Consider the following 21,341-nt stretch of genomic DNA (forward strand, 5'->3'; position numbering starts at 1 on the left):
ACTGTTAGTTAATTATATTCTTTGCACTTGTCACAGAGGCAGAACATTCCCTCTTTGCTGAACCACTAATAAAGGCAACCTGACTCTTTTGGTACTTCTACTGCATCTCTTACTGCCATATCTGAGCATCTGCCTGTCACCTTAAATTTGTACTGAAGGTCTCTTAAATGTAGCTTAGGTTTCTAGAGGCTTTGCAAGAGTATCTCTCCTACTTTATAAAAAGCAAATGGAAAGAAACAGGGGAGTTGATGTAAATCTTCTAGGCACTAAGCTGTGTGCCCTTTTCTGCTTGAAAAGATTGTCCCTTCCCAGGCATGTCCCTGCACCTGCAGTTTGTCAGCTGAAAGCACAGGAGTAGAAGTGGGACTGGGGCTAAGGTCCAGGACATGGGAAGAAAGCAGCATGCTGTTACAGAATATATGTGTCAAAACTGACACTTGAAATCTCCCATCCTACTCCCTTCATGTTTCTCTCTGTCTCTCACTGGCATAGAAGGATATCAGGTACAGAAGGGCTACTATAAAACATTTAACAGTAGCTGGTGTTTCTGAAAACATCATGAGCTTCTGCACATTTTACTACACTTCTACTCTTTTCTTAATTTACCATGAGATACCCTTCCTTTCAGTGGCCATGATTTTCATATAATGTAGCTTGTTTGTGGTTTGTGGTTTTTTTTTTCCTCTCTATGCTTTATAGGGCAGGGAGTAAAAGGTCTGAGATCAGCAGGCCAGGACATCCTGGCCTCGTTCAGGAAATCTTTTTTGCCTTCAGTTCAAGGTCTACTCATTGATTTAATATGGAAGAAAAAAGTAATAAAGTCCACATGCAAGTTAGTAGAAAAAAAACCAACCCTGAACTTGCACTTTGCATGCATTTGTGGTGTTAATATTAACTGTGAATGTAATTATCATCTCCCCTGAAAAGCACACTTGGATATCAGTAATAAAGCAATGAGAATACAGTTGAACTCAATGATCTTAAAGGTCTTTTCAAACCTAAATGATTCAATGTTTCTGTAAGAATTAAAAAAATACAGAGATGGAAGATGGAACTCTGATCCTACAGATCCTTAGGGCAGATCACCACTGTAATCAGTGGTTTGGTAATTAGCACAATACCATCTTAAGGAAATGCTATATTTTTTGCATATCATTTCCTGATGTATTGCAGAGCTCTCAAGTGAAATTCAGTTGTGAGTACGGGGGACAAGTTATTTAGTGCACAAGTTAAGCAGTTTATTGTGACAGATCAAAAGATACATAATAACTGGGTACATGCTAACTTTGAAGAACTGTATACAAAGACATTTGCTTTAGGCAAAGATGTCATTTTTAAAACTGTGTCCTGAAAATGCTTCTGAAGTGCAGTGAAGGGAGGTAGAGGAGAAAGTAACTTTTCTGTTGCTAAACCATATCATCGCAGCAATGAGTAGCGCACTTCAAAATTTAGCAAACCAGCAGATGGGAAGAAAATTGTGTCAGATTTTACAAACCTGTGTTTTAATGAAAGTATTGTCAAAAATATAATTACCTGAAGCATTTCAAAGACAAAATCACAGTGCTTTCTTACGTTCTTTAAAGAACTCAAATAAAATAGAATACAAAAAAGAAGAGGAGTTGGCTTCAGGGATGCAGAAATCCATGTTGGCAGATCTCAGGGATTTCACCCTGAATGGAAGTTGCTTTTACTAACGTTTTATGAATGCTAAACAAAACCCTCCCGAGCTTTCCTGCAAGGCCTGACTTCCTCCTTTTCTCTCCACCATCCTCTGAAGACTAAGGCTCTCGTTACAGTTCTGCCAGAACCTTCAAAATGCCTCCTTGATTAGCCATTAGGATCAGATAGGGAATCGATCACATTACATGGTCCCTAAGAACTGTCTGAGATCTTGTTTGGTATTTGCACAATCTTGTCTACTGCTCCTTGATTGAAAATGCTTTTTTTTTCTTGTGCATATTTATATTAGTGCCATTTACACTACTGAAGAAATGCAAAAGATTAAAGAGGATGAACTGGTGCACCTGTTTCTCCATTGGTTACAGAGAGCAAAGCACTACATCAAAGCAGTTAATTAAATTTTGTCTAAATGAGAGTATTATTTGCAAAACAATGATGGAGTGCTCAGAAGGGTGAGTAGATGTACACAGCTAGTCTATACAAAAATTTCGTGGTTGTGAAGGTATCCAATATGTAGTTTTATCCACCTTTTTTTTACAGTCCATTTAATTAATAGAAACTCTGTGTAATAATGTAGAAAACTACACACAGTTTTCTTCAGTTAGAAGAGAATTGAACAAAAAGAAATACAAGGGTCTGTGGTCTGTAAGTACCTTCCAAAGAATGATGTCTGATTTGAGACAGCTCCTGAGTCCTGTAGAAGGTATATTAAGATCCTGTGGCTGTAAATTAAAAATAAAAATATTAAAGCTAGAAATACTGCTTAGGATTTCCAAGAAATGTGGTAGATTGTTTATTTAAAAATGAAGGCTGAGTATCTCCGTCACATACATTCTTTGACAAAGCACAAGTCATTACCACAGTTCAGAAATTACTGGGTGAATGAGGTTTTGTAAAACTACCAGAATATTTTTTTTTTCCTGACCATAACAAGTATGGAAGAAGCTTCTGTAGTAGGAGATGAGCTATATGTGCATCGGTTGTTGTTATATAGGGTTTTCTGTGGTTTTCCATAAACATTGTCTTTAAAATGCTTATGGAACTTCATTAAAGTATTTGAAGCCAAATCAAGCATTCCTTTTAAACTTAAAAGGAATACCACTAAAGAGTTCTTATGCTAGACAGAGATAAACCTCTTTAAAAAGGTTTTATACAATCCCATACCTGCAGCTAAATTTTGCCAGTCAACTCTCCAGATACTGTCTTATAGAACGGAAGCACAAGTAGTTTCTGCTGTACAGGTGTTTTTAAACAAGAATAATCACTTGTGAAGAAAGTCTGGTTTACAGAAATCTTACCTCTGCCACAACTGTCATATTGGTACTATGATGCCATAATTTTCTACAGGAACAACACCTTGGATTTCAGCTGAATATTATTTGAAGGTAAACTCTAGCCATGAAAAACAATTTAATATTTTTCTTGGCCATGTGCCATCAAGATAAAAACCTAAAAACATTTATTCTTTCACATAGCAAAGTTCCAACTGTCCAAAGGAAAAAAAAAAGGCTAACTGGAGATTGCATGGTTATTAAAAAACAATCCTGATTTTACTTGCTTAGTCTCAGCGTTTCTATCCGTTGTCACTCCTCGTGTGTTTTCTTTATATTATCTACTTGGAAAAGTAAATTCTTTAGGAAAGGGACCTTGCAGTTATATCTATAGAACAATTATTTTTTAGCATATTGTTAGTGCTAAGCAAATAACAATTTGAATCATAGATAAGTTCCTACACTAGATACAATAAAAAACCCAAGAGGGATAGAATAAGCAAGTATTTTTCCTTGCCATCTTTCATTTTGAAGTGGTAATTTTTACTCTTTCTCACATGTGGCAGCACCTAGCATTTCTGCAGTTTCTTGACTCATCTCTAGACTTTAAATTATTTATGGATTTATAAATACAGGAATGTATATTTTAATGTATAATTTAACTTAAGGCAATCACCTGTCTTTTTCAGTAGGAGCTTTAACAATGACATAGGACTTGAACAAGCTGTCGTTTGTAGAAAGGAGAATGTAATTAAGTTCAGATCACTTCACCTCCAGGATGCCTGCTGGACCTTTTGAGATTATAGTCAAGAAGTGTGGGTAATATGATGAACTCATCAGGCTATTAATGGGTTTATTCATGTCACTCCCATTGTTATAGTTTCTTACGTATATGGGCAAAACGCCAGAAAACTTTATAAATGTTTTTTACATACAGTCTAGATTACATGAAATTAGAAGTTCGATGTAATGAAGAATGAACCAAAATAAATTGGTGAATAAGCCTTCTCTCACCCTTTACCTGCCTTGTTTCTCTCTCTTTTTACCTGTTACTTTCAGATGCCTCATGATTTATTGGTGATCCATCCCATAACTAATTACACTTCAGACTCAATCATTGTAGGTCCTTCCCAAGTGAACTACTCCTACCCTACCCCACCCTACTCCTACCCTACCCTACCTTTATTCTATTCTATTCTATTCTATTCTATTCTATTCTATTCTGTTCTGTTCTGTTCTGTTCTGTTCTGTTCTGTTCTTTCTCTGTCAGTTCTCCTTTTCTGGGAAACAAACAGGTTTTTTGCTATAAATGCAGCTGTCTAAAAGCTGTCATGCAATGAATCTATAGTATACTAGCAATATAGTTAGCTGTAATGACATAACATAGGATGAAACAGTCATAAGACTTAAAACTGTTAATTACTGATAAGATATCATATTCCCATTGCAGTTATGCTTTCTGGGTATGTTTAAAGTTCTTTCCCTTTGCATAATATGAAGCTTTTAGGGTCATTGCTAATGATGAATTTGAAATTACACTCTTCTTCAAGAGCTCTAAATCAAATGTGTATGTTGGGAGCCTTTTCACAAATCAACACCTCATTTGTCTATCTTGCCAGGTTGGACTCAGTACAGAGAAAATGGCTTTCTGCTGCCTTCCTACTCGAACTTCACAGTCTAAGATCAGCTGAGCCCAAGATCTGGCTTAGTGCTCCAAGGTTTGCCTGCTGTGGTTTTCAGTGGCTGTGCTGCAGAAGGGAATAGCTGGTCCCTATCAAAGTACAACCTTTTTGGCATTTGCCTTACCTTTATAACTCTATTACAGGCAGGAAGCGTCAGTGCAACAAGGCAGACTGTTGGCCATGGCAGTGCTTCACACAGCCGTAGAAAGATGAAAACACAGGTCAAATGCAGACTCTGGATCTGCATTTAGCCCTCAAAAGCTCCTTTGCTCTAATCCCAGCTCTAGCAGTCCTTCCCTACATGCCCCATTTAACGCTTCTGTCTCAGTTTTTCCCATCTCTAAACTAGAGTCACTATTCACAAGAAAGTGTAAGACCTGATTAGCGTTTGTAAAAGAGGAGTTACTGAGTATGTTGCTATGGAGCTGTGGACTCATACATACCAAAGGCAGATATTTCTTACATAATTCATTAATATGCATATCACTGTAATCCAACTCAGTTTGGTATTTCTTCTGCTTGCAGGATGGTGGTGATGATAAGGTCGAGTGCTTATGGGTAAGGATGAGGGGGAAGGCCAACAAGGTGGATGTCATTGGGAGTCTGCTATAGACCACCCAACCAGGATGTAGAGATAGATGAAGCGTTCTACAAGCGGCTGGCAGAAGTCTCGCAATTGCCAGCCCTTGTTCTTGTGAGGGACTTCAACTTGTCGGACATCTGCTGGAAATACAACGCAGCAGAGAGGCAACAGTGTCGGAAGTTCCTAGAGTGTGTGGCGGATAACTTTCTGACGCAGCTGGTAAGCGAGCCTACCAGGGGAGGTGCCTCACTTGACCTGCTGTTTACTAACAGAGAAGGGCGTGTGTGGGAGATGTCGTGGTTAGTGGCCGTCTTGGGCTTAGTGACCACGATATGACAGAGTTCTCGATTCTTGGCGATGTAAAGAGGAGGGGCAGCAAAACTGCTACCATGGACTTCTGGAGGGCAGACTTTGGCCTGGTTGGGAAACAGTGGTTGGGAAAGTCCCTTGGGAGACAGTCCTGAAAGGCAAAGGGGTCCAGGAAGGCTGGGCCTTCTTCAAGAAGGAAGTCTTAAGGGCGCAGGAGTGGGCTGTCCTCCTGTGCCATAAGACAAACCAGCGGGGAAGACGATCAGCGTGGCTGAACAGGGAGCTTTTGTGGAGACTCAGGGAAAAAAGGAAAGTCTACCACCATTGGAAGAAGGGGCAGGCAACTCAAGAAGAGTACATGGATCTCATTAGGTCATGCAGAGAGGAAATTAGAAAAGCAAAAGCCCAGCTAGAACTCAATCTGGCCACTGTTGTAAAAGATAATAAAAAATGTTTTTATAAGTACATCAACAATAAAAGGAGAGCCAAGAAGAATCTCCATCCTTTGCTGGATGTGGGCGGGAACACTGCCACCAGGGATGAGGAAAAGGCTGAGGTACTTAATGCCTTCTTTGCCTCAGCCTTTAATAGCCAGACCAGTTATCCCCAGGGTACTCAGCCCCCTGAGCTGAAAGACAGGGATGGGGACCAGAATGGAGCCCCCGTAGTCCAGGAGGAAGCAGTTAACGACCTGCTACGCCACCTGGATGCTCACAAGTCTATGGGGCCAGATGGGATCCACCCGAGAGTATTGAGGGAGCTGGCAGAGGAGCTCACCAAGCCACTTTCCATCATCTGTCAGCAGTCCTGGTTAACAGGGGAGGTCCCTGATGACTGGAGGCTTACCAATGTGACACCCATTTACAAGAAGGGACGGAAGGAGGATCCGGGGAACTACAGGCCTGTCAGCCTGACCTCGGTGCCAGGGAAGATTATGGAGCAGTTCATATTGACTGAACTCAACAGGTGTGTGCAGATCAACCAGGGGACCAGGCCCAGCCAGCATGGGTTCATGAAAGGCAGGTCCTGCCTGGCTAACCTGATCTCCTTTTATGACCTGGTGACCCGCCTGGTGGATGAAGGAGAGGCTGTGGATGTCATTTACCTGGACTTTAGTAATGCCTTTGACACGGTCTCCCATAACATTCTCCTTAGGAAGCTGGCGGCTCATGGCTTGGATGGGCATACTCTTCACTAGGTAAAAAACTGGTTGGGTGCCTGAGCCCAGAGAGTTGTAGTGAATGGAGTTAAGTCCAGCTGGCAACCAGTCACGAGTGGTGTTCCCCAGGGCTCAGTTTTGGGGCCAGCCTTGTTTAACATCTTTATCAACAATCTGGATGAGGGGATTGAGTGCACCCTCAGTAAGTTTGCAGATGACAGCAAACTGGGTGGGAGTGTCGATCTGCTCGATTGGGGGATTGAGTGCGCCCTCAGTAAGTTTGTAGATGACACCAAACTGGGTGGGAGTATCGATCTGCTTGAGGGTAGGATGGCCCTGCAGAGAGACCTGGATTGATGGGCCGAGGCCAGCTGTATGAGGTTCAACAAGGCCAAGTGCCGGGTCCTGCACTTCAGTCACAAAAACCCCATGCAAACCTACAGGCTTGGAAAAGAGTGGCTGGAAAGCTGCCTGGCCAAAAAGGACCTGGGGGTGCTGGTTGACAGCCGGCTGAACATGAGCCAGCAGTGTGCCCAGGTAGCCAAGAAGGCCAACAGCATCCTGGCTTGTATCAGGAATAGTGTGGCCAGCAGGAGCAGGGAAGTGATTGTCCCCGTGTACTTGGCACTGGTGAGGCCATACCTGGAATACTGTGTCCAGTTTTGGTCCCCTCAATACAAGAAAGACATTGAGGTGCTGGAGTGTGTCCAGAGAAGGGCAGTGAAGCTGGTGAAGGGTCCGGAGCACAAGTCTTATGAGGAGTGGCTGAGGGAACTGGGGTTGTTTAGCCTGGAGAAGAGGAGGCCAAGGGGAGACCTTATTGCTCTCTACAACTACCTGAAAGGAGGCTGTAGTGAGGTGGGTGTTGGTCTCTTCTCCCAAGTAGTTAGCGATAGCATGAGAGGAAATGGGCTCAAGCTGCATCAGGGGAGGTTTAGATTGGATATTAGGAAAAATTTCTTCACGGAAAGGGTATTGAAGCATTGCAACAGGCTGCCCAGGGAGGTGGTGGAGTCACCATCCGTGGAAGTGTTCAAAAAATGGGTAGATGTGGCACTTTGGGACATGGTTTAGTCTAGTCTACCCTTGATTGGTTTAGTGTGGACTTGGTGGTGTAGGTTAATGGTTGGACTGGATGATCTTAAAGGTCTTTTCCAACCTAAATGATTCTATGATTCTATGATTCTGTACAGAATCATAGAATTATTTAGGTCGGCCAATACTCTTAAGATCATCCAGTCCATCCATTAACCTAACACTGTCGAGTCTACCACTAAACCATGTCCCTAAGCACTGCAGCTACACATCTTTTAAATACCTTCAGGGATGGTGACTCAACCACTTCCCTGGGCAGCCTGTTCCAATGCCTGACAACTTTTTTGGTGAAGAAATTTTTCCTAGTATCCAATCTAAACCTCCCCTGGTGCAACTTGAGACCATTTCCTGTTGTCCTCTCACTTGTTACCTGGGAGAAGAGACTGACACCCACCTCACTGCAACCTCCTTTCAGGTAGTTGTAGAGAGTGATGAGGTCTTCCCTCTGCCTTCTCTTCTCTAGGCTAAACAACACCAGTTCCCTCAGCCACTCCTCATAGGGCTTGTGCTCTAGACTCTTCACCAGCTTCATTGCTCGTCTTTGGACACACTCCAGCACCTCAATGTCTTTCTTGTATTGAGGGGCCCAACACTGAACACAGTCTGGTGCAATCGAATATGCCCATACATATGCTGCTGTGTACAACTGACTGCCTTAGTATTTAGTTTTCATTTGTTGTATGGGAAAAATCCGAATTGCCCGTGTTTTTGCAAGACATTTTTCTAGATTTTCTTTTCCTAGATCACAACATTGTTCTGAATGGGGCCATTTTTTACCTTACTCCCTTTCTTTGCCTAGTGTTTAGTATGCTGCTGTTGTGGCTTGTACTTGGAGTTTTAGATGTGTCATGGTTTAGTCCCAGCCAGCAACTAAGCACCATGCAGCCGCTTGCTCACTCCCCCTACCCCGATGGGATGAGGGAGAGAATCGGAGGAGTAAGAGTGAGAAACACTCCTGGGTTGAGATAAGAACAGTTTAATAATTGAAATAAAGTAAAATAGTAATGATAACAATAACACAATAATAATAATAATAATAATAATAATAATAATAATAATAATAATAATAATAATAATAATAATAAACAAAGCAAGTGATGCACAATGCAATTGCTCACCACCCGCCAACCGATACCCAGACAGTTCCCGAGCAGCGATTGCGGCTCCCCGGCCAACCCCCCCCAGTTTATATACTGAGCATGATGTCATATGGTATGGAATAGCCCTTTGGTCAGTTTGGATCAACTATTCTGGCTGTGCCCCCTCCCAGTTTCTTGTGCTCCTGGCAGAGCATGGGAAGCTGAAAAGCCCTTGACTAGCATAAGCAGTACTCAGCAACAACTGAAACATCGGTGTGTTATCAACATTCTTCTCCTACTAAATCCAAAACACAGCACTATGCCTGCTACTAGGAAGAAAATTAACTCTATCCCAGCCAAAACCAGGACAAGATGGTATCTTATTTACTATTAATGATAAAAAAATGACCCTGTTACATTGGGTATGCTTATTTGGTGTTGTTAGATAGGGAAACTTGTTTTATAATACATCTGTAGAAATGCAAGTGGGCGTCTCAGTTCATCTGTGAGCACAATGTTCCATGTTGTTCTCTATCATATAGATTTTATGAGAATTTCATCCACCTTAAGCTCTGTTTAGTTTGCATGGGCTACAGAAACATTTTCCAGTTGGTACTGTGGGCAATTCTTTGATTACATTATAACCAGGATGATCTTGTTTCTCTTCTGTGAACGTAAGCAATTCACTTTAATCTTCCATTTCACTCCCCCCCCCCCCACATGCTGACTCAACAGATTTATCTATAAACTCTGATGAAAGGAACATTTAAGCACACATAAAACTATGTTAAATTGGACGGTTTACAAAAACACAAGGGCACTCATTTATGCAATTTTAAATCTTCTTTTTCACGAAAAAGTTTGAGATCAGAATTACACTATTGTATCTTTTTAAGTGAGGACCTATTTGAAAGTAGTACATATTTCTTCACTACATCTGACAGTTTCTGAAAAAACAGTTGGATTTATCTGATTTAGTACTTATTGCATATATATAAGTGTTTAGTGGATAATTCTTTTCTAGGTATTTAATAAGCAAGTTGGAGATTCAGATTAAACATTGTTTTCCTGTGTTTAGAGGACAGTATGAATCACCAGAATCAGAAGGTTACATTGGGTATGCTTATTTGGTGTTGTTAGATAGGGAAACTTGTTTTATAATACATCTGTAGAAATGCAAGTGGGCGTCTCAGTTCATCTGTGAGCAAAATGTTCCATGTTGTTTTCTATCATACAGATTTTATTCCCATGCCTAATAACAACCACTAATATCTGGGATGATATTCTAGGTGACTGAACCATTGAATTCTCCCCTGAACCACACAATCATGTATAACTTTGGGGCATATCCCTTTTTTTATCATGGTGTTTACACTGTTTGTTGTAGTCTTACCCAGTTGAAATTCAGAAAGACTATATATACTTTGGATTGTTCAGTTTGTGTAATAAATTCCAGTATTCGGGACTCTAACGATGTAAACTCTTAAAGGCAGATAGAAGATACAAACAACCCTTTACTGCTGTAAAGTATTGCTTGTCTACAAAACAGACTTTTTAAATTATCTTGGTTTAGTGTAAACACAGCTGTATTGCAAAATGCAGATTTCAATGGTGTTGTAAAATGGTCTTTTTTATCCAAGTTTTTCAGCCTTTAATAAACAACACCAAATCTGAAAACTTATTTCTGATTTTAAGCTGTTAATTTAAGCAGTTGTTTGGTCTCCTCCTTTTACCACCCAAACTGAAAATATTTCCTTGTAGTGAATGGACTGTATAGTTCTCTTGGCCTCTCTTTGGCCATTTTTCTTCTAATTTTTTTTTAAAAACACTGTACAAAATACAAATTGATTCTTCAGGAAAAGTGCTATAACTGTAAAGGGACAGTAAAATGTGTATGTTCCAAGAGCCTAAACACCTAAGTTGTCCAATAATTGGGGTTTTTTTAAGTGTCTATTCTTGACTTGTAGAAATCTGAGGAGGAGGAAGAAGTAAGACTGCACTTGGATGAATGGCACCTGAAATGTAGCCACACTGTAGTTTCCTGGTGTTAATACATATGCAACTAACACAAATGAGTACAATTAACATGAAGTCCTGCATCTGCTCATTAGGCTGAGGCTGAAGTGTTGCCCCAGTGATGAAAAAATGCATCCCTAATACCAGAAATCCTACTGCAATATAGGTTTGTCCATTTGTTCTTCTGGCTGATGAGTTCTTGGGGCTGTTCTGCACCCCTAAAAGAGACAAAAGTGAACACTGGTGAAAGGCAGTTGAGTACCAGAGGAGTGGAATTTGGGGTGCTACAAAGGAAAGTTTAACTCCTGAAGAATGATTTGGTCATATTTTCTACACATAAATTTGCCCTGTAACTTTGAAATATTTTGTTTAGAAAATGAGAAATGGCAACTATCACCATAAACCTCCAACAGTTTTGGTTTAGACTTAAACTTCAATTAGTTGGAAACCCCCTGAAAGTGGAAGGAAATAATCCTTCAGAGAACTTTAGAGATACTTTATTTGAATATTTCTGTCATAAGGTGATTGAACAATTATTTTGCATATAATTAAATCTTTTTAGGGCTTGATTTTTTATTTTTTTAAGGCAGTAACAGCTTGGCTAATTAATAAATCTCTTTTTCTCATTTGTCCATGCTTATTTCTTCCAGTGATGCAAATCACTTCCCTAGCTTGTAAACCATTTTCATTTCTAATTAGAATGCCTAAATGAGAAGCTTTTGAATTTCAGATATATGTAAAGAATTTATTTGCCTTTTCTTTGTTAAGAATAGTAAAGTATGTCCTTGATATTTCAGAATATCTCTACTCTCTCAGCTAAGAATGTGAAAAGCAGTATCACTCACAAGTAGGTTATTCACAAGGATATTTTGCAAAAGGGCATTGAGATGAATAACAATGTAATGAAATGTTCTTATCACATGCTGGTTTTGGCTGGGGTAGAGTTAATTTTGTTCATAGTAGCTCGTATGAGGCTATGTTTTGGATTTGTGCTGGAAAGAGTGTTGATAATTCAGGGATGTTTTTGTTATTGCTGAGCAGTGCTTACACAAGGTCAAGGCCTTTTCTGCTCCTCACACCACCCCACCAGTGAGTAGGCTGGGGGTGCACAAGAGGTTGGAAGGGGACACAGCTGGGACAGCTGACCCCAACTGACCAAAGGGATATTCTATACCATATGACATCATCCTCAGCATATAAAGCTGGGGGAAGAAGAAGGAAGGGGGGATGTTCAGAGTGATGGTGTTTGTCTTCCCAAGTAACCGTTATGCATGGTGGAGCCCTGCTTTCCTGGAGATGGCTGAACACCTGCTTGCTGATGGGAAGTAGTGAATGAATTCCTTGTTTTGCTTTGCTTGTGTGCACAGCTTTTGCTTTACTCATTAAACTGTCTTTATCTCAACCCACAATTTTTCTCTTCCAATTCTCTCCCCCATCCCACTGGGGGGGAGTGAGTGAGCAGCTGTGTGGGGCTTAGTTGCCAGCTGGGGTTAAACCACGATATCACAGCAGTGAGAACTGGGGGATGCTGGTAACATAGGCATTTTGAAGCATTTTTTCCCATTTCCACCCCATTGTTAGGCTCTGTACAAATGTATTACATAAATGAGTATTGTATGCATTGATTTGCCTTTTGTAATATATGCTGTGGGTGCCGGAGTCTGCTTCCCATATTGGGGAGCATGCTGCTGCTTGTAGAAATATATTGATGAAGTTCTGTGATTGTGCTGCTACTTTCAAGGGCTCAGGTCCGGATTTTTTTTAGGACTTCAGATGGCTAGTTTTGACCTCTGGTTTTATCTGTCAATTCATCCCTGCCTGAATAGGTTCTTGTCTCTTTTCACTGTAGTGACTGTAGCTGCCTTATCTTGGCAACATAATTGAGTAGCTAAAGTGAAGCAACTGACATGTATGGAGCAAAGGAGTGCCCTGATTTTCATAGATACTAGGAAGAGACTTGCAAGTCTGAATGTGTTTGGAGGTTTTGCATTAATAATTGGGTTGCAAAATTAGGTTCTAGCACTCTTCTGGCTGGAAGTTGTCCCCCTCCCTCAGAAAAGAGTCCTTCTAGATCAGGCCTCAGATTGAACAACATCCAGTTTAGATAATGCTTCTTATGTTTTTGTTAGATGATGGAGAATCTGAGAGTGTGAATACGAAAGAATTGACTCATTTGTGACCTTTGGACCATTTACTTGGAAGGTCTCTCCACTTTGTAGCTTGTTAACATACCCAGTCCTGGGACAACTTATTTTCCCTGAATCCTTTGGTTTTGGGGTCCAGATCAGGATGTGGAGACTGGGGTTTGGATTTCAGTTAGGATGAACCAAGCAGAGCAAAGCACAGAGCTACATTTGGTTAAGTCTTTAATGTGGGTCCCAGAGAAGATGGCTTTCCAGCATGCAGTGTGACTTTGCAGCTTTGCTGTATTTTGTTCATGCTCTTGGTACCTCTGTTGTGTGATGCTCTGCAGTGCTGGGGTGTCATGCATGATGATCTTGTGCATTGTATGGAGCCCCTATGTGCAGCTGACTCTTCACAGCCATCCTTTGTCTGGCCACAGGTCTTGGGGGAAGAAACTGGCCGCGGGTGTGTTTGATCTCAATGTACCCCCACAGCAGAGCGGTGTGTGCCACGCGTGGGGGATGGCTCAGATGGGCAGGTGCCGTTCGCGGAGGGGGTTAGCGTCTCCCCAGTAGGAAATCTGTTGGCGTGCTGGGAGCTGCTGTCCCCGCACGGCCACGGGTGTCCGCAGGAGAAACGGCGTGGCCGCCCCGCGGCCCTGTACTGTCGTCTCTCCGTCACCGCCCGGGGGCGGCTCCGGCCTCCCGGGGCGGTGCCGCCGCGCTCCGCCCCGGACGGTCCCGGGGCCCGTGACGCGGCGGGCGGGGCGAGGGCGGGTAGAGCCTGGCGGCGGTGGCGGTGGCGGCCTCGGCAGCAGGAGAGCGGAGCGGAGTGCGTGGCTGTCGGGCCGGCAGGATGCTGGAGATCCAGCTGGACGATGGGGGCGTGGGGGGGTACCCGGGCGACGATTACTGCTCGGGGTCGGTGATGTCGGAGCGGGTCTCGGGCCTCGCCAACAGCATCTACCGCGAGTTCGAGCGGCTGATCCACTGCTACGACGAGGAGGTGGTGAAGGAGCTGATGCCGCTGGTGGTGACGGTGTTGGAGAACCTGGACTCGGTGCTCACCGACAATCAGGAGCACGAGGTGGAGCTGGAGCTGCTGCGGGAGGACAACGAGCAGCTCCTCACGCAGTACGAGCGGGAGAAGGCGCTGCGCAAGCAGGCCGAGGAGGTGAGCGACGCCGCCCCGCGACCATCTTGGCCGCCTGCCGGGCGGGGGCACCGCGCCGCGGCCCCGCTGCGGCTGACGGGCGGGCAGGGCCCACGGTGGGGGGTGCGGCGGGGCTGGGGGGGCGAGGCCGCGGGGCTTATCGGGCCTGTGGCGGGGCCGCCTACTCGCAGGCTTCGGTTCCGTCTCCTCGATCGGCCGCCGCCGGCGGGTCCCTCACGGCGGGCCCGGGGCGGGGCGGGAAGGCTGGGGTGGCGGGGGAGCCCCGGGGCAGCGGCCCGGCGGTACCTTCTAGAAGGGGAGCGCGGGCGGCTGGCGCGGGTGCGGGCCCGGGCCTTGCGAGACGTGTCCCTTCCTGCGGGGCTGCCGCTGCACGCCCCCCTTCCTCCCTGCGGCGGCATCCCATCCCCAGGCCCGGCCAGGCCGCCGGGCGGACGGCCTGGTCCGGCCCGGCCCGGAGCCGTCCGCAGCACCGCGGAGCCGGGCGGGCAGGTGCCTCTGCGGCTGATCCGCCCCTGTAAAAGCGGAGAGAAAAAGACTAAACAAAAATAGCTGCAATCCCGTGGATTTGAAGAATTCACTTTGGAATGCCAACAACACATAGAGGACTTGACATTTATGCTAATCTATGGTTTAAAAAATACTTTGTAAAATTGATAATTTCTGTGCAGCCATACAGCTTTTTCAGTGTCAGCAGTAAGCTATTTAGTTGGAGCAAGAAACTACCTTTAGTGTATAGCATCTGATTTTTGCAACTTGTTTTTACCAAGACTACACCTTGAACCGTAGTAAAATAGTTTTCCAAGTTAGTATCTGCAGTTTCTTCGAGTATGGATTCTCTCCCATGAGAGCCATGTCAGAGCTGCTCAGCTGGGGGGGAGGATTTGAAAGTGGATCATGAGAAGAACAAACCCCTGTGATGGAAAGGAATGAAAATCCTTGGTTTACAAAGACTCAGATGTAGACAAAACAGAGAGGGGAGGTGACTTCACTCTGTCTTCTTCCTACATCTGCATCTGTCTCTGCTGACATCAAGAGCATCTTTTCAGCCGTAAATGAGGACTGTGAACCATAGGGTTTGCTGTTTAGCCTCTTGAAGTGATAGTCTGCAAACTGGAATAAAGCATCGGTGGTGGAAATAGTCCATCACCACCCCATCATCCTCGATTCACTACACAACTTCTTAAAAAGTAGAGTTTTTTCTATATTTTAGACTAAGAAAGTGCAGAAGATTTAAGATTCAGTAGTCTTACTAGGAATCAAGTTCTGATTTGATAAGGGGTAATTAATTAAATAGCTTTATGAATGAACTGGAGAACAATGTAAAGCACCATGTGCTATTTTCACAGATGTGTTCTTGTTAATAATCATGTTCAAGAATCTTGCTAACTTGATGAGGAGGATACTTGTGGTCCATTACTAATATTGAAAGTGAGAGCTGGTCAATTAAAGTTTTAGTCCTGAGTTTTAATTATGTATTAATGGACTAACAGATAAGTTATTAAAATTATTTTGAATGCATGTAGGGATTGAAAAATGATTCAGAGTACATGAGACTTTAGTTATTAAATGTTGCATAGAGACAGTATTTTGCAGCTTCTGAGAAATAAAATTTTTTATAAGTGTACTATTTATGGGGAAAAAAAATTGGACTACAAATGGGGAATAGAAGAGTCCAATTGGAATGATCTTGCATCTTTGGACTTGGGTGGATTTATATTCTTGACTTATTAGATACGGGATGTGTTTTCTGGAAGCAAATGTAGTGACAACAGTTACATTCCTGGCAAGGAAACTCAGGAACCATAGCAGGATGCTATTTCCTGAGATTTCAAAAGCACCGATGATGATGATGATACTCTGTCATCCTTATGCACAGCTCAATGTAAGTGGGGAAAAAAGTGTCTGCAAGGAGACTTGTTGTAACAAGAGGAATATATAATGTGCTTTTTAGGAGAACAAACGAGTATTCTGCCTCTACGTAATCCCTGTTACGATGTCATTTATGGAATATATGGCTGTTACTTCCCTCTGCATATAACAAAAAAAGTACATAACTTACCTGTTTCCCATATGCTGCCTACTACACAGTAAATTACATGTTATGGAAGTGAAAATCTATGTATTACAGAGAATTCTGCTGTCCACCAGATAATTGTAAAGGATCAAAAAATAGAAAAATGTTTTTCCCACCAGAATGTGGATTGCTGTTCTGTAGCAGTGCCCATAGTAACCAGGGAAGGTACATCCCACATCTCAAGCAGCATTCATCCTCCTGTACTGCACCTCAAGTCTTGGTGTGAGATCTTCACTATTAAGTGGGAGGATCCTCCTCTGGGAATGGGATTTGACCTCAGTCTTGATTCATCTCTGCGTATGAGTGCTAAGTACAACACATAAAGTTGGGAATTGGAGATGAAAAACCGATCTGTTCTTCTCTTGCATTATTGTGTCAAAAGACCCTGAGTTATAATTACTTTATATTAGTATACTAATTTCAAAGTAACTGAAACCACAAGTAGGCATTGTTATCTGGCATAAAAATGTGTGTTGTATTGTGTTGTTACCACTGCTGCACAACCATCAAATCTTGCTGTTTCATCTTCATGCAGAAATTGTGCACAGACAGACTCTATAGGTATGTTCTGTTAAATCAGGACTGTTTCTAACAACTTCCATGTCACTTCCACTGAAGGCCATAAAGGAAAGCTTTCCTTCTCAGTACTCTTCTGTCTCTTTCTCTAAGATGATTCTGTATATTATCTTTTAAAATCATCTTTGCCAAAAGCAAATTATTGCTTTATTTTCTAAACATTTGGGCTGCAGAGTGAGTCCGTATTTTCCACTTGTTCTATTGGACAGCAAAAGCACCTAGGCAAGTGGATTGAAAATAGTAATTCCTTGAAATGAGGCAGTGCTGTCAGTCTGTGTGATTACAGGGCTTGGTATACAACGTTTCAGTTATTTGTGACCTCCAAGCTACTGAAGATGTGGGATTGCACCAGCTTTTCAGTGTTTTTGTTTTGTTCCATCTGTTTCATATTGTGTATGAACATAGGGTAATGTTCATACAGCTTGCATGGTATGGTGTTTCGCGGATGTCATGGTTTAGCCCCAGCCAGCAACTCAGCACCACGCAGCCGCTTGCTCACTCCCCCTACCCCAATGGGATGGGGGAGAGAATCGGAGGGGTGAGAGTGAGAAAAACTCCTGGGTTGAGATAAGAACAGTTTAATAATTGAAATAAAGTAAAAGAGTAATGCTAATACTAACAGTATAATAATGATGATAATAATAATAATGATATACAAAGCAAGTGATGCACAATGCAATTGCTCACCACCCGCCAACCGATACCCAGACAGTTCCCGAGCAGCGACTGCGGCTCTCCGGCCAACCCTCCCCAGTTTATATACTGAGCATGACGTCACATGGTATGGAATAGCCCTTTGGTCAGTTTGGATCAACTATTCTGGCTGTGCCCCCTCCCAGTTTCTTGTGCTCCTGGCAGAGCATGGGAAGCTGAAAAGTCCTTGACTAGCATAAGCAGTACTCAGCAACAACTAAAAACATCAGCATGTTATCAACATTCTTCTCCTACTAAATCCAAAACACAGTACTATGCGTGCTACTGGGAAGAAAATTAACTCTATCCCAGCTGAAACCAGGACAGCAGAATCACAGGATTGTTTAATTTGGCAGGGGCCTCCTGAGATCATCTAGTCCAACACCCTCTGCTCTGGAAGGGTCAACGGGAGCAGGTTGTCAGGTCAGAGTCTGAGCATCTCCACAGATGGAGACTCTACAACCTCTCTGGGCAACCTGTCCCTGTGTTTGAGCGCCCTCACACTAAACAAGTGCTTCCTTGCGTTCAGCTGGAATTTCATGTGGTTTAATTTGTGCCTGTTGCCTCTTGTCCAGAGAAGAGTCTGGCTCCGTTGTCCTCACTCCCTCCCAGCAGGTACTTAAACACACTGATAAGATCTCCCTGAGCCATCTCTTCTCCAGGCTGAACAGCCCCAGGTCTCTCAGCCTCTCCTCCTGTGAAGGATGCTCCAGTCTATTTACCACCTTTGTGGCCCTGGTATTTGTGGTGGTGTATACTAACACATGGTATTTATTTATTTTTACTGGCTAAGTATTGTTTTTAATTTGATTTCTTAAGGAAATGAAGCATATGTGATCACTCTGTTAGGCAGTAACCCCCAATAACTTAGGAAGACTAGGTGACTACTTTCAGCCATATTTGTAAAAAAAAGAAAAAAAAAAGGGCTAGTGTCGTGGTTTAGCCCCTGTCAGCAACCAAGCACCATACAGCCGCTCACTCACCACCCCCCTGGTGGGATGGGGGAGAGAATTGGAAGGGCAAAAGTAAGAAAGTTGTGGGTTGAGGTAAGAACAGTTTAATAATTAAAATAAAATAATAATAGTAATAAAAATTGTAATGAAAAGGAGAACAACAAGAGAGAGAAAACAAAACCCGGGGCGGGGAGGGGGGGAAGTGATGCAGCTGCTCACCACCCACTGACTGATGCCCAGCCAGTCCCTGAGCAGTGATCGCTGCCCCCTGGCCAATTCCCGCCAGTTTATATACTGAGCATGATGTCATATGGTATGGAATAGCCCTTTAGCCAGTTTGGATCAACTATTCTGGCTGTGCCCCCTCCCAGTTTCTTGTGCACCTGTCAGAGCATGGGAAGCTGAAAAGTCCTTGACTAGCATAAGCAGTGCTTAGCAACAACTACAACATCAGTGTGTTACCAACATTCTTCTCCTACTAAATCCAAAACACAGCACTGTGCCTGCTACTAGGAAGAAAATTAACTCTATCCCAGCCAGCCAAAACCAGGACAGCTAGTTATAATTTATTTATTTATTTTTTTTTTTTTTTTGTGAAAAGCGAAAAAGAAAAAGGCTAAATGAAGGTCCTGCCTGGAGTAGAGACAGGCAGAGCTTGCTAGTGTGCAGGTCAGTCAGTAGCAGGCAGCAGGACAGGTGGTACGTGGGTCTGGGGCAGGTATATCTTTCTCTCTTTTCTTTCGATTCGTGGCCAAGTGAGGAGGCGGGCCATGGACTTCCAGCGGGCAGACTTTGGCCTGTTCAGGACAGTGGTTGGGAAAGTCCCTTGGGAGACAGTCCTGAAAGGCAAAGGGGTCCAGGAAGGCTGGGCCTTCTTCAAGAAGGAAGTCCTAAAGGCACAGGAGCGGGCTGCCCCGTGTGCCATAAGATGAACCGGCGGGGAAGACGACTGGCCTGGCTGAACAGGGAGCTTTTGCGGGGACTCAGGGAAAAAAGGAAAGTCTATCACCATTGGAAGAAGGGGCAGGCAACTCAAGAAGAGTACATGGATCTCATTAGGTCATGCAGAGAGGAAATTAGAAAGGCAAAAAGCCCAACAAGAACTCAAATCTGGCCACTGTTGTAAAAGATAATAAAAAATTGTTTTACAAATACATTAACAACAAAAAGAGAGCCAAGGAGAATCTCCATCCTTTGCTGGATGTGGGGGGGGAACACTGCCACCAAGGATGAGGAAAAGGCTGAGGTACTTAATGCCTTCTTTGCCTCAGTCTTTAATAGCCAGACCGGTCATCCCCAGGGTATTCAGCCCCCTGAGCTGGAAGACAGGGACGGGGAGCAGAATGGAGCCCCTGTAGTCCAGGAGGAAGCAGTTAATGACCTGCTACGCTCACAAGTCTATGGGGCCAGATGGGATCCACCCGAGAGTACTGAGGGAGCTGACGGAGGAGCTTTCCAAGCCACTTTCCATCATCTGTCAGCAGTCCTGGTTAACAGGGGAGGTCCCTGATGACTGGAGGCTTGCCAATGTGATGCCCGTCTGCAAGAAGGGACGGAAGGAGGATCCAGGGAACTACAGGCCTGTCAGCCTGACCTCGGTGCCAGGGAAGATTATGGAGCGGTTCATCTTGGGTACGTTCAACAGGCATCAGGGGATCAGGCCCAGCCAGCATGGGTTCATGAAAGGCAGGTCCTGCTTGGCTAACCTGATCTCCTTCTGTGACAAGGTGACCTGCTTAGTGGATGAAGGAAAGGCTGTGGATATTATCTATCTAGACTTCAGTAAAGCCTTTGACGCCATTTCCTACAGCACTCTCCTGGAGAAATTGGCTCCTCACGGCTTGGACGGGTACACACTTCACTGGGTAAAAAGCTGGCTGGATGGCCAAGCCCAGAGAGTTGTGGTGAATAGAGTTAAATCCAGTCAGCAGCCAGTCACAAGTGGTGTTCCCCAGGGCTCAGTATTGGGGCCAGTTCTGTTTAATGTCTTTATCAATGACCTGGATGAGGGGATCAAGTGCCCCCTCAGTAAGTTTGCAGATGACACCATGTTGGGCAGCAGTATTGATCTGCTTGAGAGTAGAAAGGCTCTACAGAGGGATCTGGACAGGCTGGACCAATGGGCCAAGGCCAATTGTATGAGGTTCAACAAGGCCAAGTGCCAGGTCCTGCACTTGGGTCACAACAACTCCATGCAACCCTACAGGCTTGGGGAAGAGTGGGTGGAAAGCTGCCCGGTGGAAAAGGACCTGGAGGTGTTGGTTGACAGCCGGCTGAACATGAGCCAGCAGTGTGCCCAGGTGGCCAAGAAGGCCAACAGCATCCTGGCTTGTATCAGGAATAGTGTGGCCAGCAGGAGCAGGGAAGTGATTGTCCCCGTGTACTTGGCACTGGTGAGGCCGCACCTGGAATACTGTGTCCAGTTTTGGTCCCCTCAGTACAAGAAGGACACTGAGGTGCTGGAGTGTGTCCAGAGAAGGGCAGTGAAGCTGGTGAAGGGTCTGGAGCAAAAGTCTTATGAGGAGTGGCTGAGGGAACTGGGGTTGTTTAGCCTGGAGAAAAGGAGGCTGAGGGGAGACCTTATTGCTCTCTACAACTACCTGAAAGGAGGCTGTAGTGAGGTGGGTGTTGGTCTCTTCTCCCAAGTAGTTAGTGATAGGATGAGAGGAAATGGGCTCAAGCTGCATCAGGGGAGGTTTAGATTGGATATTAGGAAACATTTCTTCACGGAAAGGGTAGTGAAGCATTGGAACAGGCTGCCCAGAGAGGTGGTGGAGTCACCATCCGTGGAAGTGTTCAAAAAACGGGTAGATGTCGCACTTTGGGACATGGTTTAGTGGACATGTGGTGTTGGGCTGATGGTTGGACTGATGA

At 44.0% G+C, this 21,341-nt stretch overlaps 1 protein-coding gene across 1 annotated transcript in view; it reads left to right on the forward strand.

The window, feature by feature from the left end:
- The first annotated feature begins 13,853 nt into the window (after positions 1 to 13,853).
- Positions 13,854 to 21,341, forward strand: part of MAPK8IP3 (mitogen-activated protein kinase 8 interacting protein 3) — a 96,246-nt gene continuing 88,758 nt past the window's right edge. Inside the window, 1 exon segment of the mRNA XM_075719241.1 lies at positions 13,854 to 14,171. Within this exon segment, the coding sequence (XP_075575356.1) occupies positions 13,854 to 14,171 (318 nt within the window).

This window comes from Pelecanus crispus, chromosome 11 (assembly GCF_030463565.1).
Source record: "Pelecanus crispus isolate bPelCri1 chromosome 11, bPelCri1.pri, whole genome shotgun sequence".
NCBI lineage: Eukaryota > Metazoa > Chordata > Aves > Pelecaniformes > Pelecanidae > Pelecanus > Pelecanus crispus.